The sequence below is a fragment of the Prunus dulcis genome, chromosome 1 (genome assembly GCF_902201215.1).
Source record: "Prunus dulcis chromosome 1, ALMONDv2, whole genome shotgun sequence".
Classification (NCBI taxonomy): Eukaryota; Viridiplantae; Streptophyta; class Magnoliopsida; order Rosales; family Rosaceae; genus Prunus; species Prunus dulcis.
In genome coordinates, this window is record NC_047650.1 from 39071357 (window position 1) to 39098186 (window position 26830).

Sequence of the window (26830 nt, forward strand, 5' to 3'; positions counted from 1 at the left end):
TCACTTTCTACTCAATATTTTTTTCACTTTCAAGTTGTATTTTTCTCTATCATATTATGGGTTCTTCTACTGAAAATGGAGGGGCATGGAGCATGATGAAAGATGTTAGCTTGTGTGAGGCTTGGGTCCAAGTTAGTCATTGTCCCGTAACGGGCAATGAGATTAAATTTTCTCATATGTGGAAAAAAAATTCATCAAGCATTTTGTGAAAGGGCAATTGGTTCGACACGTACAGAAATGACATTATCTAGTAGGTGGAAAATTCTTAATAAAGAGTTGGCGAAATGGAGAAATGCCTTGGCAAAAGCGATGGACAACCATAGAAGTGGGGGGAAACCTTAGCAGTGAGGTAAATTATTTGTCATTTTCGTTCTATTAATTTCTATGTCATATTAATTTTTATTTAAATGTTTCTTGCAATTTATATATTTTGTTAATATTTCTCTAGTTTTATTTATTTATTTATACATGTTGCATTTTTTTAAAATTTATTGCATTTGCATTAGTTTTTTTTTACATGTTGCATTGCCAATATTTTTTAAAGTTTCTTGCATTTCCATTTAATTTTTTTTTATAGATTATGCAAGCACAAATGTGGTTTGGTGCTACTGGGCAAGGGGAAAAAAGTTTCAACCATACCCATTGTTGGGAGGTGGTGAAGACTTGTAAGAGATTCCAAATTATTCCAACCGGTCCGACGGTAGTCTTGAACGAGACTCCACTTCATGAGACGCCGGCATCGGATTCACCTATGGATTCCCCGATGAGTCAAGACTCACCCATTGAAAAGGAGCCAAGGCCTATTGGGAGGAAGGCGGCAAAGGCGAAGAGAGGGAGTAATTCTAGCAAGAATGCATCTAAATTTTTGGAGGAACTTTCAAAGCACCAAGCCATGAGAATTGAAATGGACTTGAAACAACAAGAGCACGATATGGCTATTCAACTAGAATATGCAAAAGAAAGGGAGTATGTACGCAAAGAAAGGGAGTATGTACGCGAACAAAACATTGAAAAAAAAAAATCGGGAAACCATGGCCATGGATACAAGCCATATGTCCCCTGAAACAAAACAATTTTGGAAGCTAGAACGAAGGGATGTTATGAGACAAAGACTTTTTCGTGACGATGGACCTAGCAACACGGATTGGTTAAATGATGAAAACCATTAAAATAGTTTGTTTGCCTTTCATGTCTTAGTTTACTTGCCTTTGATTTCATTGTATTTTTTATTTTGTTTAATTCATGTATTTTATTTTATTAGTTGTATTGCTTTTCTTTTAGTGAATAAAGAAAATATTCAACAAAAATCTTTTTTATTCAAAACATTCCATACATAAAAAACACACCACAACCAAAGCATAAAAAAAAAACAAACCACAACCAAAGCAAAAAAAATAAACAAACCATAACCAAAGCATAAAAAATAAACAAACCACAACCAAAGCATAAAAAATAAACAACCCACAACCAAAGCATAAAAAATAAACAACCCACAACTAAAAATATTAAAGCATAAAAAAAAACAAAGCATAACTAAAAATACAACATAAACATAATAAATTAAAAAAAAACATCTTCACTTCACTTCATTCACCTTCATTGCCTTTCACCGCCCATAAATGCTCCATCAAGTCAACTTGACGGTGTTCATGAATATACGACGATTACATCTCCGTGTAGCGATCAATCATACGGGGCATGAAACTACCGTCTCTAACCAACGATTCATGCTGCACTGGTTCTCCATTTGGCCCCACTGGTTTTTCATAAATTCATGTTAGGGCCGTGTCCATGGGATTTGGTTCATACACTTCATCAGCATCGTAATCATATTCATCTTCCACAATCATGTTATGGAGGATGATACAAGTCATCATTATACTCCTAAGCACCTCCTCGTCAAATAGACGTGCCGCGCCCCTGATAATAGCACACCGGGCTTGAAGGATACCAAAGCACCTCTCAACATCTTTTCTGTACCCCTCTTGATAGCGAGCAAAAAAATTTTGCTTATGGGATCGGGGATGTGGAATTGTTTTCACAAATGTTGTCCACCTTGGGTATATGCCATCAGCTAGATAATACCTGGTCTGGTAGATGGTATTGTTAATTTCATATGTGATATTTGGGGCTTCACCTCTCAAAACATCATTGAACACCGGGATTGACCTAGGACATTCAAATCGTTTTGAGATCCGGCAACTCCGAAGAAGGCGTGCCAAACCCATGTATCAAAACCAGCAACTGCTTCCAGGATGATACTTTTCTGCCCTTTTCTATTTCCGTAATCCCCTTGCCAAGCAGTTGGACAATTTTTTCACTGCCAGTGCATGCAGTCAATGCTACCAATCATGCCAGGAAATCCTCGAGACTCAGCTTTTTGGAGAAGCCTTTGCAGGCCCCTGGGCGTAGGTCTGCGGAGGTAGTCTCTGGTGTACAGAGTTTCCACTGCATCACAAAATCGCACCAAGCTCTCCAAAATAGTGGACTTCCCCATCCGAGCAATCTCATCCACATGATCAGCAGATGACCCATACGCCAACATTCGTATCACAGCTGTGAACTTCTGCTCTGGAAGAAGTCCCAAATTTCCAGCACAATTTCTCTTTTGAACAAAATATTCATCATAATTGCAAATATCATGCATGATTTTATTGAACAAATGGGGTTGCATTCTATATCTCCCTCGAAAATGAACATCGGAGTACAGAGATTGTGGGATAAAATAATCTTCCATAAGATTCTTACCCCGAGAATGTCTATGTCTGTCCACATTTGGGCCACGGCCTTCTCGTGAACCACGGCGACTCTGGTTTTCTTCCTCTAGCAAAGCAACTGCTATGCCAAGTTGCTCATCTAGTTCTCTCTGCGCCCTTTTGCTTGCAGCTCGTCTACGCATTCTTTCTCTAGTTTCTCGCTCTTGCCTCTCCAAAACCTCTTGCATGTCTACCATTGAGAATGGAGAATGAAATCTAAAATTTGAGAAATGGAAATGTAGAGAAGAACTGGTGTGGGAGGTATGAGATGAATCTCTGGTTTTATAGAAAAATGTACACAGATAGATATGACACGCGGGGCAATCTTAGAGGGTGAAAATCTTATCTGAAATTTGAAATTTATCTGAAATTTGACATTTTGAATTTATCTGAAATTTGAAACCGAAAATCTTATCCGATATGAATAGTATTGACACGTAGGAACCCAAAAATCTTATCCGAAAATATTATCCAAATTAATTGTTTAAGTAAACAAAGTTGTGAAAAAAATAAAAATAATAAAAATAGTATTTGCCATGACAAGCCTAAACTGCTGTAAACATACTTTGCTGAGGGGAGCTAGGACAGCCACTATTCACGTGAATAGTAACTATCCTAGAGCTCCCCTTGCCATGACAAAAGGCTAACAGGTGGAAATGCTCTTAATACCACATCCAATTCATACATTTTCTTTAGACTTTTAAAGTACCAATAATGGCACACCTTCCGAGACCATTATAGCCCATTTTTGGGACCCGTTGTCTTGGAAGCTATTATGGGTGTCAAAGTCCACAATCACACTTTTGAAGTAAATAGTCTCTTACTAAAATACAGCGAACGCCAAGAGTGCACATCCATATTTGAAGCTTTCTTTCGAGGATCATCATTTAAAAGACCAGTCCAAGTGTAATGTTATATTTTTTTTGGGTTGCAAGTGTGAATTATTTAACCACTTGATTTCTACCCATCATCATTCTAGTTTTACTGAACGCATTGATGATTAGATAACCAAGCAAAACACGCAATATAATCAATTGATAATGCTTGTTTTGAACTTTCCAGATGTTAAAATAATTTGTCCAGGTAGAAGCAGGCTTGTTCAACAAGAAAGCGAGAGGTAGGAAGGGGAAGAGGGCAGAGGTTGGTTATCATGAAGGGGAACCTACCCTTTGACCAAATCATAATCTATTTCCCCATCTACCCTCCTTCGACTTAAATCACTAGTACTTAAAGGGTGGTATATAAAATTCATACATATAATCAAGTCCAAAAAGAAGAAAAAATTAATTTTTATATACAAATTTCAACGTTACCAATGTAATATAAAGATTTTTCCAAAAAAAATTGTAATATATAGACACTGTTTGCAAATACAAAAATAACTCATTCAAATTATTTTTGGGAAAAATTTATACACGTATGTCAGATTGTATAATTTATCTACAAAAAAAGAGTCAAGTATTTTCTATAACTTATATGGAGCAATTCCTCCGTCATTGACAGTATACACAACAAACAAAAAATTTGATTTATACAAACATGTCAGACTTTAATTTGTCTATAAAAAATAAAAAGAAATGAGTCAAAAATATTTTTCGTAACATATTATTTTCTTTACTATGTCTAAAGAGCGTTACAACCGTGACATTAGAGTTGTTTACAAACTCTGTTTCCTTGAGGTCAGCCCCTGCGCAAGCAGTCCAATTATTTAAATGGGGACAAAATCGTGACCCCTTAAGATAAGACTTATTTTCTGCCAAGGGTCAATTTAAAACTTCAAAGCGCGTTGATCCATAAAAAGATAAATTAAAAAAAGCAAAGTTGATGCAAAACCTGCTAGCTGTTCCTCCTCCTCCCGCACGCACCACATTGACCTCATACGAAGCAAAGTTGATTACAACTTGTTACATTTTAACCAGTAGGTTTTTGTTAATTCTTTCTAATTAATTATTGATTGTCCTCGTAACTACAAATAATAATAATCATAATAATAATAGGGCATGCCGACCATGCTGAGATATTGGTGCGACGTGTACGCAAAAGCTGCCTATCTGAATGAAGTTTTCCTTGACGTCTGCACTTTCGTACACACAGCATGATTGGTGAATGATAATATATTTTTATTGATTGTCATTTTGCATATCCAAAAGTAGTAAAATCAAGAGAAGTGAAAGTGCAAATCACATAACTTTGAGAATATTTTTGTTTTTGTGTTTGCATAAGTTCACACCAATCGTATACCTGATGATATATTATCAAATCACATTGGCTCATGTAGAAGGTGAACTTCTTTGACATGAGAATAGATTCAACAGTAATTCTCAAATCAAAACCGTGGTGGAAAAAATTAGATCCAAGAGTTAAAAAAATTGTCTTTAGGGCATACAGTCAATGCCTACTAAAGAATAGTCCTCGCGTTATAATTTTAGAAAATATTTATGTTCACTATTTAAACTCAATGTGTATTTTTATCGTCATTTTTAACATTATAGGGAGCGAGCAAAATGCTTCTTATAGTTTTATAATTCATTTGTCAATTATTCTATGGTTCTATTTTATAAGTAGGCATTTGATTGTCGTATAATATGGGGAAAATTTTACATATGGCATTTAATTGGAGGTGGACTTTTTCTGGCAATTTTTTTTTAAAACTTTTCTTTCCACGATTTTGGACTCTTTACTTTTTCGGATTGAGAGAGAGGTTGTGGCTTGGAGGCATGGAAGGAGGGGGAGGGAACTGCGATGGGGAAATTTTACATATGGCATTACTTTTTATGGCAAGTTTTCTTTTTTAACTTTTCTTTCCACGTTTTTGGATTCTTACATTTTTGGATTGTTTGATTATCAGGTATCTTTTTCCACACAGAAAATTCTCAAGTCATTTTCCAGAGAGAGATGTTGTGGCTAGAAGCATGGAAGGAGGGGGAGGGAACTGCGATGCCACAACATCTCTCTCTCTCTCTCTTAAAAACGACCTGAGAATCTTTCTATGTGTGGAAAATGACTTGAGAGGGTGGCTGGAGATGTCAAAGGGAGAGACGGTGGATAGAGCTTCTTAGATAGAGGTCTATTTTTATCCAGATGATGTAGTCGATAAGCTCTCCATTTTCAATTAAAATCCAGCAACCTATGTGTTTCACTAAGTAAGCAATTAATATGCTCATAATTTTTAATTAATTTACAGTATATAACACTATAAAATATAAATAAATAAAATAAAATAAAATAAAAAGGCAAGTCTATGAAACACCTCCCTAAAATTAATATGGCAATAAATTTAACGGTTTTGTTTTCTTTGCATGACGTCTTCTTTCAGTTTGCAGAATATATAGTTATTCTCTCATCCGGACGTCCGCATGTTATTATCGTGCGGATACCATTGTAAACATGAAGGAAAAATAACAAATGGATAGTATAAAATACATAGCATTCGTACAATCTCTTATATATATATATATATATATATATGATTTATAGAGTTTTATTCATGGGTGAGTAATACATGTTATGGAGGTATGAATTTCCTTTATCTTCACGCTTGTTTTAATTTGAATGTGTTTTGAGGTGGCTTGAAAGAGTTTAGATAGCTCAGGTCTCTAGAGAGGAAACATGGTTGCTGATAGTCTTGCCAAATCGAGCTCCTCCGTTAATGAGGGGAAAAAGAACATAATCTTAGGTATTAACAGGATATGAGGCAGCTTACTACTATAGTGCAAATGAGTAAGAATAACATGGTTTTCAAGCACTAAAATTTTTAGGTTTAACTAGGCCAAATACAAAATAGCAACTAGGTAGAATTCTTATCAATTCCAATATTTCATGGAGATAGAAGCACCTCGTTAACCATTTTGTCCAAACCCACAAAAGATGAGCCATTAGGACTGGTGGCCTCCGTTGCCAACTTTTTCCATTCCAGGGCTTTCTTCCTCATCTCTTTGCCCTCGTCTCCCTCCATTAATTTTCTCACAAGCCCCTCTACGTGGTTTCTTTTAACATCACTCTCTATCTCCATGCCAATGCCCCACTCTTTCTCACTGTACCTACAATTGGTCTGTTGCTCTGCGAAGAAGGGCCAGCAGATCATGGGCACTCCAGCACACACACTTTCAATAGTAGAGTTCCAACCACTGTGAGTCAAGAACCCTCCTACAGCCGGATGGCTCAGGACTTGTTCTTGAGGGCACCAATTTGCCAACAGGCTCCTTTCTTTGGTCTCTTCCACAAACTCTGGTGGAACCACAGCTGAATCCCCACCAACAAGGTCAGGCCTAATCACCCAAAAGAAGGTCTGGTTGCTATTTGCAAGTCCCCAAGCAAACTCAATTAGCTGCTCTGCTGTCATCACTGTGATGCTTCCAAAGTTGACATAAACCACAGAGTTAGGTTCTTTAGAGTCAAGCCATTCTAGACACTCTGGTTCTTCTGTCCATAGGTTTGATCTTATCTCCTTCAACTCGCTATCTGCCGGGATCTGATTCATCTGTAGATGTAGGGGTCCAATGGAGTAAATAGGTGGTAGCAAAGTCGAAAGTGCATCTAAAACTTCGTGTTCAAAGTCATGGAAGGTGTTAAAGATGACAGCAGAAGCTTTTCGAGTTCGCTCTGTTTCATGCACCCAAAAATCCAGCATGATATCATCTGGGTCTGTGGTTCTAATGAAGCTGGGGATGTCCTTTAGTCGGATGCCTCTCATGCCTGGTATCCAATCTATCTCAGTCTCCAAATAGCCGTTTGTCAAATAACTGGCATCTGCAAATCAAATTAAGAAATAATGCGTTAAAAATAATGTCGAGTAGCATGGTTTAGGACAAGATGTTCATCTACAAACCAAAAATAAATAAATAAAGATCATGATCAGTAAATATATGTTCATTGCAAAGTCAGTCATTCCAAATGACCAAACTAGAAGTAGGGTTTTCCTTTTAGCTGAGAATAAAACCTTTGAGAGGAGTTAGACCCTTTTCAATGAGGCGGTGGTAGTGTACATAGGCCAAGAAGCCACAAGCACTGGTTGTCCAGAAAAGCACTTCCGGAAGGCCAAATTCTTGGGCTGCATCAAGAGTGAAGCCCATGGCACCGTCAGAAACTACGCAACTTACAGGAGGGCAATCGGGCGAAGAGTTAAGCTTGGACAAAAGGTCTCTGAAGTAAGGCAAGCCGCGTTTCCTAGTGGAATCACATAAGGATGGTATGTCTTGGGTGGCATTGGCATCAGTTGGAGGCAGGCCGTCGGGAATGGTCTCGAATCGAAAGGAGGGAAGGCCATCGAGAGAGTTGGGACCTCTGGATTTAAGGAGGCGTTTGTGGTTGAACTCAGTGTTCACATAGGTTATATGAAAACCTTTGTAGTGGAGGAGTTTGGCTAGTTTCAGCATTGGGTTAATGTGGCCTTGAGCTGGGTATGGTATGCAAACTGCATGTGGCTTCTCTATCAAACAATTTGAACTCATTCTGTCTCTTTTCCTTTTTCCCTCTCAAATCACACACAAATTGAACCAGAGAAGCTAAGAAAGATGGGATATAGAGGTGAGAAGAAAAGCCTCTTACAGTACCAGTTTTATAGGAACCCCTTTTTGAAAAGTCAACTAATGAAGAACCAGTTCATACAAAAATATCAAGCCTATCAAAATATCTATGTGTATTTTTTGTTCTTTTGTTTGTTGTTTTTTTGTTTATTTTGTTTTGTTCTTATGTATGGTTTTTTTTTGTATTCTATAATGAGACTGGATCACTCTCCACCAACTGGAGGCGGCGATTGCCCGTTCTTGTTCCCATATATATTTTATAGTTTTTCAAATGGAATAGAAAATATTATTGAGAAAACTTATCTGTCAAACCTTGGTTAAAATTTCTAATATTGCCCTTATGATAGTTGAAATCATTTCATCTTGAGCTATCCATATTTCATACTATTTATTGTTCACCCCAATTAGGAGAGATGCAGGCCAAAGAATATGCTGTTTACGTAGGCAACAATAATGCTTATGACTATATATAGTTGGTAATGGGTGGCAAGGGCGGAACCATTCATAGATCTGAGATGGCCTAGACCCCCCATCATCTTCTCACCTCTTTGACTATACAACGAGTATAGTATAGATTGCACAAAAAATCCCATAATTTTAAGCTTGTGGCCCCCAAAAAATCCCACAACCCTAATGTTTATGAGTCATAAATTATGATTGCTAGGCTAGGCCTCTGATTTTGTAGTTTTGCTTCTTCTTTTTTTAATCCTTACCATGTGATTTTATTCAAACCGCAAATTTCTTAATTAAGACTTTATTTTGGCCTTGAAGTGATCCAATTTGTATTCTTGATAGGCGTGCTGTTGTTGGAACTTTTGGCTAAAATCAACAGAAAGAGATTGATTAGTGATGTATTTTTAGTGAATGCTATCCATTATCGAGTTCATTTTAAATCATACTGATATTCGTTACACATGATGAAGTGGCTAAAAATACCATTATGGTATTTTAGCCACCACATCTTATGACACCAGTTACATCAGTAATAATGTTGTTTTCTCTTGTGGTGGAACCACAAAAAAAAAAAAAAAAAAAAAAAAAAAAAAAAAAATCTCTTTAAAAAATTAATGCAATCTAAATTGAGAACACATCGTAATATAATAAGCTAAATCTATGTAATGTATCATTGTTTACTTTAATTTCCGTTCTTGTGGTTCTTGGTTTATGTTAGCATGGGTAATTGGGCATTTGAAGAACCAGGTCATACAAAAATTTCAAGCCTATCAAAATATCTATGATGCCAACGCAGGATTATTGATCATTTTCTCATACAATCGATGGTCTAACCAAAACTGTCATGAGGTGCAAAGCAATTTTGTCTCCATAAACTGTGTCATATAATAGAGGGGGCGGCCGGCGAGACTTGTATTCTTCTTGAATTTCCAATATTTTTTGTTCTTTTGTTTGTTGTTTTTTTAGTTCATTTTGTTTTGTTCCTATATATATTATATAGTTTTTTAAATGGAATAGAAAATATTATTGAGTGTTAGATTATAGGGTAATTCTTCTGATACCTTTACAATAGGACAAAGTAATTTTATTACATTGGAGGAGAATAGCAACGTGAGTGTTCTTGCTCTACAAAGTTCTGCCGAATCTGGAAACAAACCACTAATACAAAAAACCAGAGGCAGATTAATTCTTAATGTTTCAACTATTTGAATTCTCTCATCTGTACCAAAAGAAAGAAAGGAGGAAAAAAAAAAAAAAAAAAAAAGCCTCAATTTCTCATGGCTTTTAGCACTAAGACTGCTTCCTTTTACATTTTTATACCAACCAAAGCCAAAGAAGAGGAGGCAAATAGGGCCAACAATGGTGAAGAACAAGTAAAAAATGTTGAGGTGGAAATCAGAGGGTTTTTACCAAAGTGGAAGCCTACTTCCTTTTACACTTATTTACCAACCAAAGCTGAAGAAGAGTTTTGATCCGCGGAGATTCATTCTTTTCGAGGTGAAAGTGAAGAAAAATTGGTTTAGTGAAATTTATTATCAAAATATAATTTCAAATATGTTTGTTTTGAAATTTTCAGATGTTAAAATTATTTATTCAAGGGAAGTAAATCATATTGTTTTGGTCAAAGGTGTTTAGCCAGTAGAAATGGCCTTGACTTGCAGACTAGGCATTTCATGTTCAAATCCACATGATATAATGATAGTGTGTGTAAAAAACTTCTTTATAATATCGCTTGTATTAAATAATTTTGGAAGCAAAATATATCTTTCATATTTCAAGTTGAAAAGTATAATAAAATGAAAGCATTTAAAACTTTTCAAAAACTAAAGGGCCCACTAGCTGGAGAAATTCTCCTAGTATCTTTCTATATCATCCACCGACATTCGACATTTAGGCGAACTTGGAGGGTTACAATCTTCCTATAGTTGCAACTTGCATATAAGATTCGTATATATAATTAAGTTCAGAAAGAGCAAAAAAGAAAATATATATATATATATATATATATTACGGATCTGTCTCATATATTTAAAATTCGTATTTAAATAATTTTTTTATGCTAAAAAGTTTAATTTTATCCATTAAAAATGAAGTAATCTAATAACTTAAAAATTATATTAAAATTTAAATATAAAATATGATGTCACGAGTCTTTGAACCTTTACCTCAGCCCCTACGCAAGCGGTCCAAATATTTAGATATTGATGACAAAATTGTGGCCCCTTAATTTAACAAGGGTAAACTGCCGAATACCCTCCTAAATTAGATCGACTGTCAAACTGTCCATCTTGAATTATTTTTTCAGCCAATTTAGCCCTTGAATTATTTTAAATGGTCAATTTAGCCCTTGCCGTCAAGTTTTTAGACGTCCATTCAATTTTCTGTTAATTATAAAGGTAATTTTGTCATTTTACAAGAACAATACCAAAACATAATAAAGAAAATGTAAAATCATAATTCCTTCTCTCTTTCTCTTTTTTTTTTTCTTTTTCCTTTTCCTTCTTCTCTCTCTCTCTCTCTCTCTCTCTCATATTTTTCCTTCTTATTCTTCTCTCCCTCTCACTTTCTTTCAAGAATCCGATTTAAGTGCAATCCATATTCTGATATCCTTATGCACCCACCCCAGATTCAACAGCATCAGCCAGTTCAATCTGAAGAATTTCGTCCCAGCCTCGAACCATTGTCCACTACACCTCCAATCAAATGTTGCTTCAGATCAATCCATGTACCTGTCATAAACACATTTAAACTAGTTATTGACCTGACCAGAAGATATATTACTATTGGTATTCAATATCTCTACCTAGAATAATCGGAAGCGGATCCATGTCGCCATGCCTCTGCACCTTTGGCCCAACTGCTTGCCGCACCACCAAATTGGCAGATCCCCAAATAATTCTTATCAAAGCCACCAAATTCTCTTACAAAAAAAAAAAAAAAGCCACCAAATTCTGAGATAAACTCCAAATAGCTTTTTGATTTATTTTATCAAAAGCCCTTTTGTCAATTCCAAAAACTCAACTTACACCGAATACCAGAAACTCAATTTAGCCCAAAACTTTTGAAACTTAAATCACCCAATTGCTGTCGCAGACCTCCGCTGTTTATCTTTCACTGGAAAAACATCTGCAGCTCTTTCACTGAAAAAACCTTACAGATGTGGGATTGCACAGAGAGAGTTTGGGGATTGGGGGGGGAGACGTTGATTGCTAGGGTTTTTTTTTTCGTCTTTTGTTTTTTTTTGCTTCTTTGGTTTTTAAAGATTTAATTATTTTTAACGGAAAATTGGATGCTAAAACAGACATTAAATTGGTCATTTAAAATAGTCTGACGATTAAATTGACTAAAAAATAATTTATGATGAATATTTCAACAAATATTATAGTTCTAAAGGAATTTTCGGCAGTTTACCGATTTAACAATCATTTTCTTTCCCGATGCATCGATGGTCCTCTCACATGGGCGTATGCCTCGTACAAGCAAGAGTTGATAACAAGTAGGTTTTTATTCATTCTTTCTAATTAATTATTGATTGTCATTTGTAACTAATAATATAATATTCTCTAACTAAAAAAATTAATAACATGTTTGTAATTAATTTTGTTCACATAAGTACACCCCAATGACCTTTGATGTTAATTTAACAATCATTTTCTTTCCCGATGCATCGATGGTCCTCTCACATGGGCGTATGCCTCGTACAAGCAAGAGTTGATAACAAGTAGGTTTTTATTCATTCTTTCTAATTAATTATTGATTGTCATTTGTAACTAATAATATAATATTCTCTAACTAAAAAAATTAATAACATGTTTGTAATTAATTTTGTTCACATAAGTACACCCCAATGACCTTTGATGACACTTTTTCACATTACATTAGCTTTTAATCATAGGGTGAACTCGTTTAACGTATACCAACAAATCCAATAGTAGATCTGAAATTTAACTCCCAATGCAAATAATGGAATCATCATATCCAATCTAAGTGTTCAAAAAGTGTTTATAGTGAGCATTATCGTCACATTATATGTTATCAGATTAATTTGATATAATTTACCCTTTATTTAAATTTCAATAAATGATTCAACGACACGTAGTGTGATGGTAATGTTCATGACCACCATTTAAGAGTGGTCTCTTTCAACAGAGAGATATGTTATGGCCCTGCCAAAACAAGTTGCCTTAATTGCAACAAAGATAGCACAGTCAATAATGCTGCACACTAGTCCCACCAAAACAAGTGAAAGTGATATCCCTGCTTTATAAAAATCTTTCTCCGACACGCTAGTTCCACTTGTTTATTTCTATTTGTGGTATGAAATACACACGTAATATAATAAGTCTCTTTATTTACGAAGATTCATTATTTTGTTAGAATCGATCCTATCTTGTAATTTAATTTCATAATTCAAACCGTCTATTTTTTAGACACTTATTTTAAAATTATTTGTCATAGGTCATTTCAATGTTTGTCAAAGACATTGTTCTTGTTTCTATTTTTTATTACAGAAAAATACATCATCAAATCAACGGTTTCTAAATAGACGGTTTTAGATCACTGAATCGCATCTAGGGATGCTCGTTCACAAATCTCCATACGATCCTTCCCTTAAATAGGGACCCTATCATTGAGGTCATATTGTATAATATTTATAGTGATGGGGAGTGTTTACTCGGAGGCCCATCCATGGAGATTTTAAGCCATGAAATCAGATCACACTTACCCAGATAGTCAATACGAATGAATGATTAAAAAAAAAACTTCAAATACTTGCATGCGGTCTTCACTGTAGCACGTCCTCTCCTCTCTGTTAAAACTAGGTCGGTAGTGAGATTGACAATTTGACTCTGATATTATATGATATGCCTCCTAAAATATATATATATATATATATATATATATATATATAATATGATTACATTGTGCTTATGAACGATACAGCTATATCTTTCCGATTTGTTTGACCTTTAAATTAATTAAAAAATCGATGTGTAAGTGAACCCAATAGCCCACCCCTTACCTTCTATATAAACCGCGAACACCTCCTCTTCCCACCACACCATTCCATTTCCATTTTTCATTAGCTTCGTGTTCGTGTCGTGTTGAGGGAAATAAAAACAGAGAGAAACAGAGAAATGGGTTCAATTGGTTTGGCAGAGAAGCCTCATGCAGTTTGCATACCATTCCCAGCACAAGGCCACATAAACCCAATGCTCAAAGTAGCCAAGCTCCTCCACTACAAGGGCTTCCACATAACCTTTGTGAACACAGAGTTCAACCACAAACGCCTTCTTAAATCCAGAGGCCCCAACTCTCTCGATGGCCTTCCTTCCTTTCGGTTCAAAAACATTCCGGATGGCCTGCCTCCAACGGATGCTAGTGTCACCCAAGACATACCATCTCTGTGTTACTCCACCAGGAGACACTGCTTGCCTCACTTCAGAGAGCTTTTGTCTAAGCTCAACTGTTCCCCCGATTCTCCTCCTGTGAGTTGCATAGTTTCTGATGGTGTCATGAGCTTCACTCTTGATGCAGCAGAGGAATTAGGGATTCCAGAAGTGCTTTTCTGGACAACAAGTGCTTGTGGCTTCATGTCCTACGTTCAGTACCATCGTCTTATTGAAAAGGGTCTCACTCCTCTTAAAGGTATTAATCTCGATCAAAATGAAAGACCCAAGTACTGTTGCGCTTGCTTGTGTATATCTTTATGCTTTTCATTTTTAATAATAAACTGCATACTAATTCGGAAAAAAACACAAAACAAAACAATCTAGTGTTTATTGTTATAGAAAAACTTGTATGAAACGAGAATAGCATTGTTTTGATATCGCTGACTAATCACAGTCGGATACCGTTATTGGCCGGAATAGTGCTATTTCGGTTTTATGCAAGAGTTTCTCCTGTTATTGGGTACAAATCTACAGTTGCAGTACATTAATTATTGTTGATATTTGGTTGATATCGATAATGTGATGGATACTGTAACATGGCGGCCTAGGAATGGTGTTTGGTATGAAGTTTTGAAATTCAGGAAAATTCAACCTTCCGAGCTGGTCATTTGGAAAGTGACCGGCTTTACAGTTGGACACGTCTTCTATTTATTGATATTGACTGATGTTGTTCATATGATTAACTTATATTTTAATTAAAATGTTAACTAACTTTCCTAATTTGATAATTTGATTTAATTTGCAGATGCCAGTTATTTGACAAACGGATACCTGGAGACTCTGATAGATTGGATACCAGGCATGAAAGATATCCGATTGAGGGACATCCCAACCTTCATGAGAACCACAGACGCAAACGACCCCATACTAGATTTTATCGTGCACGAAACAACACGAGCTAGAAAAGCCTCAGCTATCATTTTGAACACGTTTTATGACTTAGAACATGAAGTCATAGATGCACTTTCAACTTTGCTTTCACCTATTCACTGCATTGGACCTCTCCATCTGCAACTCAGCCAGATACCAGCAGACAACGAGTTGAAGTCAATCGGGTCAAATCTGTGGACAGAGGAACCAGAGTGTCTTGAATGGCTCGACACGAAAGAACCCAACTCTGTGATTTATGTCAATTTCGGAAGTATCACGGTCATGACATCTGAGCAGCTGATTGAGTTTGCTTGGGGGCTTGCAAACAGCAAGCATACATTTTTGTGGGTTATTAGGCCTGACCTTGTAGGGGGAGAATCAGCTGTGGTTCCGGCAGAGTTTGTGGAGGAGACGAAGGAAAGGAGCCTATTGGCGAATTGGTGCCCTCAAGAACAAGTCCTGAATCACCCGGCCATAGGAGGGTTCTTGACGCACAGTGGATGGAACTCTACGCTTGAAAGTGTGTGTGGTGGAGTGCCCATGATCTGTTGGCCCTTCTTTGCAGAGCAGCAGACCAATTGTAGGTTTAGTTGCAAAGAATGGGGGATAGGGTTGGAGATAGACCCTGATGTGAAAAGAGATTATGTGGAGGGGCTTGTGAGGAAGTTGATGGAGGGAGAGGAGGGCAAGGAGATGAGGAAGAAAACCTTGGAGTGGAAGAAGTTGGCAAAGGAGGCCACTACTGGTCCTAATGGGTTGTCTTTTGTGGATTTTGACAAAGTGGTCAACCAGGTGATTCTAGCGCAGAGGAAGTAGAATGATTTGATTAAATCACTGTTTATGGTTAATTAATTAATTGTGTTATTTGTGTTGAATCCAGTTGTTAATTAAATTTGTATTATTTTCCATATCTGGTTCCGTCTCATGCACGCATGTCTAAATTATTCTTTCACGTTTGTCTTGATGTTTTATAGCCAAACCAGATATACTAAACAAATTTAGGGGACCTGCAATCACTAAACCTTCTATGAAGAAAAATAATCCCTTGTTTGTGTCGATGAGAGCTATCTCATTTCGACCTGGACAGTTTTTACACATCTCTCGGTATCGCTGGCCTTTTTTTCCAACTCTTCCTCAGCTTTGGTTGGTAAAAAAGTGTAAAAGGAAGTAGTCTTCCACTTTGGTAAAAACCCTCTGATTTCCACCTCAACACTTTTTACTTGTTCCTCAGGATTGTTGGCCCTATTTGCCTCCTCCTCTTCAGCTTTGGTTGGTAAAAAAAATGAAAAAGGGATGTAGTCTTCGTGCTTGAAGCCATGAGAAATGGAGGATTTTTATTTTATTTTCTTTCTTTCGTTTGTTACAGATGAGAGAACTCAGGCTTTATAAATGATAGATGCACTGTGCAAAGTGGAAAAGCTGGATTAAAGTTGCTTCATCCTTTTGTATTATTGGTTATTTCCAGATTCTGAGTAATTGCAATATGATAAGTATAATGTAAAGGGAAGATTTTGTATTAAATGCTGAATCTCTTTGCTCTCATTTCTCCAAACATGGGAATGTAATTTTAAACTCATTCCCAAACTCTTAAACCTTGAACTAAACGAACCCTCAATGCTTCTTCATTCACTGCCAAATTGCCCATGCTGACACATCACAGAGATTTCACCAATTATATAACCCTGTCTTCTCTTCTCAATTCACATTTAGGACCTTATAGCTCAAATGGTTTTTATTTTCACGATTTAACCTATGTAGTTTACTAATTGCTGTAATTCAAATACATTAGTTTTTTTAATTTATACAAGTGATATTCTACTTTAATTTAATCAAAACTATAGAGAGGGGGATTCGAACTCGGGTGCAGCAGAGTGAGAAGCACATCCACTGAAGTCAATTTAGCTAAATCCATGTCTACAATTCAAAGAGATTAGCTTAATTACATCACATTTTTGACGAAACTACCTCACCCCAAAATCTCTTGCATTGACATGGATGTGGCTTCGTAAATGGGCTGTTCATATGTAAACTCTTCACAAAACACATATTATAGCTGGACTTAAAGCCCATCCCAACCAGGTGGGCCACTTTGCATGGCCCCTTCTGCCGAGGAGGCATTGAAATTGAAAGCAAGAAAACCTGCCAAGTGAAATTCATTTACTAAATGGGTTCATGTGCGATGGTTACATTAACCACATCATTTTATACTTACACCCACACGTTAACATATACAAAAGAGCCACGTGTCCTTCTCAGCTCAACAGTCTCACTCAATGGTTGAACACTGAGAAGTATTAGGATCAAACAGAGCAGGCAAGAGGTACTTCCTCCCGTTCAGACCAATCGCATTGTAGCTCGCACCAGAACTTGTGTCCAATGGCAACACCCCAGCATAACCGGGATAAGCCCCTTTCCCATACACCCCAGGACAAGCCGAAGCCGCCTCCAGCCGAGCCTCAGCCGAGCCCATATAGTAGCCGCTTCCAAACGGGTTCGTCACAGAACCGGCCAAAAGACTCGCGATATTTACGACCATACCATCCCCCCCCGGTCCCTGTTGGGTGCACCCAAAGGTGTTGTCTGTGGCCCGTACACGGGTTGGTGGAACGGCCACGCACACTAACCCGGGCACTGAGTCACCGAGTTGCCAACCCAGATGAAGACCGAGTTGGCTTTGTGGCCATGGGACCCACAGTTGCTCATGCAAAAGTCCTCAACCGCCACGTCATGCGATGTGAGGACAAGAGTCAACCCACCGGGTGACGAGTTGACCCGGTGAGCCAACTCGGAGACATGAGATTTCTTCAAGTTTTTGCCAATTGAGTAGTTTTTGTCTGAGAGTTGGGTTGAGAGAGAAATGCGGGTTGGCCTTTTGCCAGCTTTTTTCATGTAGGTTTTGGACTGTGCCCCACCACACAGAGACTGAGGACTTGGATTGTTGGTCATTTTGTGGATCAATATGATTAAGAGAGAGAATAAAATCGACAACAATGGATTTTTGAGGTGGTGAGAAATTTCCATACCATAGAATTGAAATTGGGAGGTCCCCTTGGAGCAAATCACCACCATGGTAAGTTAGGGCCATGGGTGGAGGTTGGCAGAGTGATGTTAGCTTTCTTGCTCCAAGACACACGTGAATTATTAAGCTCAATTGAGCAAGGAAAGGGAAAAGATAGGATGGTTTAGAAAATTGAGAGGAACCCATTAATTTCCACATGTTTTAAAAGAAAAAGATTGTTGGGGTTTGAAAGATTCTCAAAGGGAGAGAGAGATTTTGGTGCTTTTTCAGTGATGAGATTGAGAGGAAGGAGTGAGAGCATAATACAATGGTAGTTGCTGCATGCACCAACCAAAGTGTTTCAAATATCAAAGCCTTTCAAAAAATTTGAAATTGAGGACATTTTTTTTTTCATACAATTGATTATATATTATTAGAGAAATCAAACGTTTGTCTATATGATGTAGTATAAATTTTGATTACCAAACTTAACTATGAGTGATTTTGCATCTCAAAACATGATAAGAAAAAAATAAATCAATATGACATCAAGGCAAGGGTTAGGTTTTTTTTTTTTTCGGGCAATCTAAAACCCTAATTTATATGAGCAGCATCTCTTGCATGCAATGAATTGGTGGGGTCCTTATTTGAAGAAACACTTATATGAAACGGAAATATTACTATTTTGTTATCTTCATTTAATCATATGTAATTACTTTTTTACGTGCCAACTTGTGATCGATTGGAAATATCAATATAATGCTATTCTCGTCCAATCACGAAAACATAGGAAAAGAAGGAATCTCCAATTCTTTAACACTTTTTGATTAATTAGGATTAGATATTGAGATTAGGAAGGTGACTTTGCTTTGCATTTGCTTTGCTGACGCCAACTTCGATTTCCTGGCTACCAAAATGGCATCGAGGGAAGTAGAAAGAGTGAAAATTGAAGGAACGTTGAACCTGCAAAGGTTCAACAATGGGCTGCATGTGCTTAAAACCAATTACTAGGCACCACTTTCGATTAATTTATACCTTAATATTACTTGAGCTTTTGCACATACATGGATGTTTCCTATTGTTTTCCCACTACCTCAAAGCTATATATGCTCAAGCCTAATGAGGTTTAAACATGTGAAACATGAGACTAAGTTGGCCTTTTTATTTTTTATGTTTTCTATTTTCAATTTTAGGTACTTATAGTCTATAGATTCTTGATAGAGGCATACTTTGTTGAGGTTTTTTTTTTTTTTTTTTTTCAGTCCGCATGAAGCCTGGAAAGTGCAAGCAATCATGTCTCGATACGATCAAATCAAGGATACATGGACACCACCACATAACTCATGAAGTGAAGTAAAATATATATACTTATCAAAATACATGAATCATATATCATTGGAAACTGCGTGTACATGAATAATGCAACGAGTGATTTTATCACCGCATCAATATGAAATATTACCATCGTACATAATAATTTCTCTAAAATAGAGACCATCAATGCAATATGCAAAAACTAGTATTCACGCACTTTATTTTATCAAAGATTGAACTCGAATCATGATTATAAAGATTTAGGGTTTATAATTTATCAATTTATTCTGAATTACTAGACTCAAATGAGTGTTAGATAAATTTTCTACCTCACCATCAGCAGTTTCAATAATGCATTGCCTTTTAACAACAAAGCAAGAGTGGGTGGGATTTACTTAGCTGGACAACCCTTTATTCTAACAAAAGTGGAGGACAAAACTAGAAAATAAAGGGGTGAGATCTCGATTGTATTTGCCATGGCTTGTTTCTGAAAAGAATCTGTAAAGCGAGCAGGTATAATAAGATTTGCCCACTAGAATATGTAGGCCCAAAAGAGGAGGTTCTTGCTTAGATGAGTCTATTTCTATCTGCAACGAAAGTGCAATGAACTTTAACATCATGGTATTTTCAGAACTTGAAAAGGTAGCCCATGCAGGCTCCTATGGCTTTGTGGGTCACATGCCATGTCTGGTACTGCAAGTTCCATACCCGAGATGTGGTCACTGCAGGGTATAAATGTTATTTAAGTTTTATTGAATGAATAACAGATATGCAGTTCGAACTCTTTCAATTGTTAGATCTGCCCACTTCAGATCTATATAATTTAAAGTCAGCACTACATTTGCTTCTTTGACATTTCATGATAATTCAAATTTGACCATTACAGTATTTATTTGAGGGACACTTTTATAGAGTTTGTTCTGTATTGTATTGTAATAATTCTTTTTTCTTTTTTTTGGGTTAAAATTCTTTCAAAGATCATATCTACGAAAAAATTGATGGAATTTGAAATCCTTTAACCACATAATTAAATAGTTATCATTTTAATGTTTTCTTAAAAAAATGTGCTTGTCTATATATTTTATTGATCATAATTAAATATATTATTGAATTTTTGTGAAGATTTAAAAATTAGAAGCGTTGAACTAAAATTCGTGATGAACCTCTGTGTGTAAGAAATGATAACGAAGCACATGCTAGTAAATGTTTGGTTGAATACAGAGATATTATAATTTGATGGAAATGAGTTTTAATTGGATTTCCAAAGCACCACTCGTGCAAACTATTATAAAATTATCATTTATCAGGGTGACCATATTTTTTTAATATGACATAGTGGTAACCATGTTTGCAAGTATAGGTACAAACGTGAAGTGGTCAGCCATTAGACAGGCTAGCTGGATCAATGCCCAGCTGGTAGCATCCGAGAAGACTTCACAAGCATTTTGCTAAGTTATGGAATATGATTGACATTATAATACCATACCAGTTCCAGGAGCTTCAGTTGCTTAATTAAGTATTGATGATTTTCATATAGACAGCTCTGTTTATTCCCCAAGCATATAGACAACCACAGCTAAGGAGTCCTCCAGAACAGAGACAAAGAAAAATCCAGGATAAGGATATGTTATAAGGACATAGCGTATAGCTCTACATGTATAAACAGAACCCTAACTAAAACATACGAAATCAACTAGACCAGGCTACATTCATGGAACCTTTCTGGGCAACTACAAAAACTTATTAAATTAAGGGTATTAACTTAATTTAATAACTAAACTGATTAATTATATTAAATTATACTGTCTGCTGCAGGGAAGAAACAAAGCAAACTATATCTAGTGCTGAATCTGCCAAGAGACACGCTCTTTTTCATTTTAATATTTTTCTTTTGAGTCAATCGGGGTGTCAGGGCATTGTAGGGGGACGCATTGTCAAACTCAAAACATTATGATTTGATTTACAAGTTAAACCTGACAGAATATTAATTTAATTAATTACAATAAACCCAATGCATGTTTCTTTATAAATTCTTATGGGTTTTTTTATTTTTTCTTTTAGAGAATAGCAATAGAATTTTATTAATAGAATAAGTAACTAGCACAAAAATTGGACTATGTCATCGGGGATTATGCAAATTTTTCTACATATATGAGCTTAGTCGTCGATCTAACTGAATAGTCTTACCCTCTCAACCGCAAACAATAGAAAGAACCTTACTTCTGATAGAGTACTTCTCTTCACATATATTACGCGCAGCTCGTGAATTTAGGTTCTAGATAGGGTGATAAGGATGACGATAGCCAGCTGCTTATTCTAGTTTAACGTGATCATTTGTTTAATGCTAGCTCAATTAATTTAAACCATTTGTTATGTTATTAGAGCTAGTTTATTTGTTAAATTAATAGGCATGATTGGGATTTTCATTTTGACACGTTCATGCCCGGCTGGTGATGAGAATTTGCAACTATATATGAAAATTAGAATATTCCTGCTCCTGCTGCACCTGCACCTGTTCCTGTTGTGTGTACAAAAACCAGATTTAATTTGCTCTAAAAACGAAATAAAAGTATATTATGATTCATGAACTTTCTTCACGAGTCATGTTACTGTATATATGTTAACGTTGGAATTACTTGAATTCACGGGTTGAGGGAGGCCACTGTTTTCTCCTAATAAACATAGACCGGTATCTAATGAAACAATGTTCTAAAATCTCGTTAGTCTGATCCAAACTATTAATTAATCACTTTGTTTCTAGTTTGATTAAACAATATTTTCCAATTAGCACAATCAAGAAGAAGAAGAAGAAAAAAGATTAAAGAACATGGGAATCCAATCTGATCATGTCAGTTTTTCAATTTCAGAGAATACAATGATGCAGGATTAACACATAAACACATACTTTTGTTTCGTATAATTATAGTATAACATAAAACCCTCACAATATTAACAAAATGAAAACAAACATCCCGAGCTTTTGTCATAAATATTAATGTTCTCATTATGTTTTTCTTTGCTCACATTTATCAACCAGTTTAAGCCCGTAATGAAAGAAAATTGAATAATAAGTTAGGATTATAATAGAATTAGAATTCGAGTCCTTCAAATGTAACTGAATATTTTTTTTTTTTTTGTCCCAACTACATGGCAGCGTAGCATTGTAAGCAAGATTTAAACATGAACTTAGACTAAACTCACAATTACCTCAAGTAATTTTGATGTTTTTTTGTTTGGGTTTAATGGGTATTGGTTCTCACATCAATTCCATCAATATCATTAGGTGACATTATGTACCAAAGACAATAGAATTGTCTTAGCAAAATCCTATAGCCCCCTAATACACAGGAAAAGTGATTCTTGCAACATCTATAATAGCCTTTTTTGGCGAAACAACATCTTATATAGACTGGTGAACAGTAAAATGTACCACAAATAAAACTTAACCGCCATTATAAAATCATAACTGGCATGCATCACATTATCAAATTTTGGAATATAAAAAAAAATCAATTTTCGTTAGATTACAGTAGTTTGAATTTGTCCAAAAAAACAGGTTGCTTAAAGGAGTTGTAGATCAATGGTCTCAAATTTGAATAGTGTGTGTGTATGAACCCCTCCATTTCCTTGTAGTTTAGCATAAAAACTTATATGAAACAGGGATATTACAATTTTGCTATCCCCAACTAATCACATATTGCTACGTGAAAAAATTATCACGTATGACGTGCAATGATTAGTCAGAATAATAAAATAATGTTATTCATGTTTCACACAAGTGTTTCTCATTGCTTAGACTATCCACTATTATATTTTTTTTAAAAAATCAAAAGTTATTTTTAGTCCTTATAATTTATCTTTTTTTCACTAAATTAAAAGTACAATGACAAAAAGTGAAAAATACGTAAATTATATTAACGAAAAATGACTTTTAGCCAACAAGGAAAAAAAATAGTTTGAAGGGTTTATTCATAAATCACCTCCACTTTAATTACTTCTTACATGCATGAAAGACTAAAGGTGACATCAAATTTAATGCATTTCCCTAAATGGAAGATAAGATCCTTCAACACTTATGAAGAGCCAATTAAAAATTAAAAACAATAATAAAACAATTTAATATACACATGGAAAATAATGACGTGTCAGATGATATAAATCCCTTCCTCTGGATTTATTGGTCATAAAAAGATTAGGTGAAAACCTTCCACCTATGAACCCATCAGCCCAGCAGGTTTTTAGACTTGCAAGCTGTTAGATCCAGCTGGCGCCTCAAGGACTTTTCAAATTTACATCCACATCATTTAATTAACCCTAATTAGTTAATTAACTACTTAATTAAATGATCATAAGTAAGATTCGCCTTCCCCCCCGGTGCCAGCCCCCCACCAATCACTCACGAGCTCTGTGTGAGCGGAGAGACTGCGACAGTGCGACGCGGGGACTTACAGTGCGCGTGCCCTCACGTGATCGTCCCACATCGGATACCAGATGACTGCCAGTTGGCTTAGTCCACGCTTCCCGATAGACATTCATTTTTTCTGCCCACAAGCCAGCCTGTAAACGCAACGTCTATCTTCGATAGTGAGTTGACGTATTGCCCGCCGAATAATCGGATGCGAGGGGGTTTAATGAAGGGCGGTTTGGTCAATTCCGGTGGTTGTGCGATCTGTAGCTAAGCTGTAATGCTTTTTTGTCTTGTAGCTAGAGGAAAAAGGATTCACTTACTTCCACAAAGGATGCCTTTGCCTTTGCCTTTGGCTCTGCCTCACCCTGCCCTACCCATAATTAATAAATCCATTTAGGCATTGGCTGTAACACACGATTTCTTTCTGGAATGAGGACAAATCTCTACTCTCACTCTCTTTGCTTTTTGCTCATTCACCTCCACAAATTCAAATTAGAATAATAATTTTGACAATTACTTTTGTAAAAATAACAGTAATAATAAAATTCACTTGTTTTAATTGTGATTTGCTTGCATGATCCATATAAACTTGTTTAATTAAGTAAATTTTACATGTTTTAAAAGAAATTGTCATTTAGATATATCGTCACGTGTCTACAGCATTCATCACATGCTCTCGGATATAAGGTAAATTTTATTGAGATTATACGCAAAAAGACTTTACATTGTCACATGAAGAAAATAAATACAATTGATATAGTGTTACATTATTACATTAAATGATCACCTTTTTTTCGTGAAAGTGGAAGGAATAATTGTACAATACAAACCCTCTCACAGTATCCAAATGCTATTTTAATTCTAAATTTCTCACATGTTTATAAAAGGAAAGGTGTTTTGTTTGGTTCTTTTTAGTTTTGTACTTGTATTTGTTTTTAATTAGAAAAAGGAAATAAAAGAGGAAAGGTTATTGATTGATATTTGTGGTTGGGGCGTGGAATCAAAATGCATGGTGGGAGCGTGAGGTGGGGAGCAGAGAGCAGGTATGAGTTAATCGTTTCGAAATAAAGAAACGCGCTTGGAGTACCGTTTGGTCACTTTTTTCTTACTGGCCACAGTCCGCAAGTCGTGAATGGAAAGCAAGCAAGCAACCCATATCTCTCTTTCTCTTTCTCTCTCCTCTTTCTCTTTCTTAACCCCTTCCCACATTCAATTAACCCTTATTCTTGAACCTTTTCCTCAGCTATATAAATACCCTTTCAACCCCACTCTCATACCACACCAAAAATCACAAGCCCTCTCAGCTTGGAAACCAAAAACCTCTCCAGAATACCACTCTAAACCAATCTATTTTGTTCTTAAAAAAACCCCAAAAGGAAAATGGCAGTTTTGGGATTTTCTTCTTCTCTTTTGAAACTCTTTCTTGTTGCTTCTTTGATCCAAGTCTCTTTGGGTTCTAGCAGATTTTTCCAAGTCTCCTTGGCAACAAGGAAGCTCAGTGAGCTTGTCCAAGGCCAAACTCAGCTCCTGAAATACCACAATGGCCCTCTTCTTTCTGGCAAAATAGCCATCAACCTCGTTTGGTATGGTAACTTCAAGCCTTCCCAGAAAGCCATCATCTCAGATTTCATCACCTCCTTGTCTTCCTCTTCACCCCCAAAAACCACCCCACCATCCGTCGCCACGTGGTGGAGAACCACTGAAAAATACTACCACCTCAGCTCCAACAAGAAGACCTCTCTCTCCCTCTCTCTGGGAAGACAGATTCTTGATGAAAAATACTCCCTTGGGAAGTCCCTAACCCCCAAACAAATTGTGCAATTGGCCTCAAAGGGTGACCAGAAAAACGCCATCAACGTCGTTTTGACGTCTGCCGACGTGGCTGTTGATGGGTTCTGTATGAACAGATGCGGGACCCACGGGTCTGCTTTGGGCTCAACCAAAACTGGTCTCATCAAGGGCAGCAAGCGTTCCAAGTTTGCTTACATTTGGGTTGGAAACTCAGAGACCCAGTGCCCAGGGCAATGCGCCTGGCCATTCCACCAGCCCATCTATGGTCCCCAGGGCCCACCACTGGTGGCCCCCAACAACGACGTGGGCCTAGACGGCATGGTCATCAACCTGGCTAGTCTCCTGGCCGGGACAGCAACCAACCCTTTTGGAAACGGCTACTTCCAGGGCCCAGCTGAGGCTCCATTGGAGGCTGCTTCTGCTTGCCCTGGGGTTTATGGGAAGGGGGCTTATCCTGGTTATGCTGGGAGCTTATTGCAGGAGCCCTCGACTGGTGCAAGCTACAATGCCAATGGCGCTAATGGAAGAAAGTACTTGCTTCCTGCTCTATATGACCCTGCAACTTTATCTTGCTCAACTTTGGTTTAAATCTTCTGTGGGGTTTGAGAACTTTTAGTAGACCGAAATGTATACGCCTGATTAGGAGTAGATATATTCATTGATTTGTTGTAATTTCTTTTGTTATGCGGGTTATAATTATATAAAAAGCAAATTGTTCTGATTTGCATCATAAAACTTCGTCCCTTGAATTCTTGTTATTTGAGCTTGCCTTTATTTAAATCAAGATTAGTAGCATCTGGTAGAACAAAAGCAAAAGTTAGATCCTAGATGGCCTTGATCAAGTTGCTAGAGCGGATGTATTCTCCTTCATCTGAGTTTGAATTCACCTCCTTGTAATTTAGATTAGTTTATTATCGCTTTTATTTTTAAAAAAAACAAAAAACAAAAGTTACCATATTAAAAACTCTGGCATTTGATCCCTACTTGTAACACCCAAGATCCGTTGTGTGCATATTTATATAAACATGATCTTTGCACAATTTGAATAGTTATATGCTGACTTTTATCTATCTTATATTATTGCACTTCACCTGCTTTATGTCCCTACTTTGAAATAAATCCCTTCGCTTGTGATCAATGGGTTGGCAGTTACCATTAGTCATTGCCAATGCCAGTAATTTTGAAGAATTTAAAAACTCAAGTAGATAGATTCGTCATGGTGTATTGTACAAAGACTTTGGTGTTCTTTATTAAGGACCAAG

General features: G+C 36.5%; 3 protein-coding genes and 1 pseudogene across 5 annotated transcripts; 2 read left to right on the forward strand and 2 right to left on the reverse strand.

Annotated features, from left to right (window-relative positions):
- Positions 1 to 6573: 6573 nt before the first annotated feature.
- On the reverse strand, positions 6574 to 15053 carry LOC117638532 (7-deoxyloganetin glucosyltransferase-like). 2 transcript variants are annotated; one of them, XM_034373645.1, is made up of 3 exons: positions 15046 to 15053; positions 7696 to 8207; positions 6574 to 7505 (listed from the first exon to the last, which is right to left on the reverse strand). In XM_034373645.1, the coding sequence occupies exons 1-3, from the start codon at positions 15051 to 15053 to the stop codon at positions 6574 to 6576; spliced, it is 1452 nt and encodes a 483-aa protein (XP_034229536.1). The 2 variants fall into 2 exon arrangements, with proteins under 2 accessions (XP_034229536.1, XP_034229541.1); XM_034373650.1 differs by lacking the exon at positions 15046 to 15053 and adding an exon at positions 11007 to 11021 and having other exon boundaries at positions 7696 to 8182.
- Positions 13723 to 15967, forward strand: LOC117638520 (7-deoxyloganetin glucosyltransferase-like). The gene is made up of 2 exons (XM_034373634.1): positions 13723 to 14383; positions 14933 to 15967. Exons 1-2 carry the CDS (start codon positions 13873 to 13875, stop codon positions 15871 to 15873), a joined length of 1452 nt encoding a protein of 483 aa, XP_034229525.1. The 5' UTR covers positions 13723 to 13872; the 3' UTR covers positions 15874 to 15967.
- Positions 15968 to 17323: 1356 nt separating this feature from the next.
- Positions 17324 to 18359, reverse strand: LOC117619804 (annotated as a pseudogene). Its single transcript, XR_004584617.1, has one exon. The product of XR_004584617.1 is annotated as a protein PHOSPHATE-INDUCED 1-like (transcript).
- A 6676-nt stretch (positions 18360 to 25035) lies between these two features.
- On the forward strand, positions 25036 to 26317 carry LOC117615802 (protein PHOSPHATE-INDUCED 1-like). Its single transcript, XM_034344957.1, has one exon. The coding sequence runs from the start codon at positions 25158 to 25160 to the stop codon at positions 26154 to 26156; it is 999 nt and encodes a 332-aa protein (XP_034200848.1). The 5' UTR covers positions 25036 to 25157; the 3' UTR covers positions 26157 to 26317.
- The last annotated feature ends 513 nt before the right edge of the window (positions 26318 to 26830 follow it).

Coding starts and splice junctions, on each gene's coding strand:
- LOC117638532 (XM_034373645.1), bottom strand. Junction 7,506..7,695: donor GGGTCTAACTCCTCTCAAAG/GTTTTATTCTCA, acceptor TTTGATTTGCAG/ATGCCAGTTATTTGACAAAC.
- LOC117615802 (XM_034344957.1), top strand. CDS start 25,158: ATGGCAGTTTTGGGATTTTCTTCTTCTCTTTTGAAACTCTTTCTTGTT.
- LOC117638520 (XM_034373634.1), top strand. CDS start 13,873: ATGGGTTCAATTGGTTTGGCAGAGAAGCCTCATGCAGTTTGCATACCA. Junction 14,384..14,932: donor GGGTCTCACTCCTCTTAAAG/GTATTAATCTCG, acceptor TTTAATTTGCAG/ATGCCAGTTATTTGACAAAC.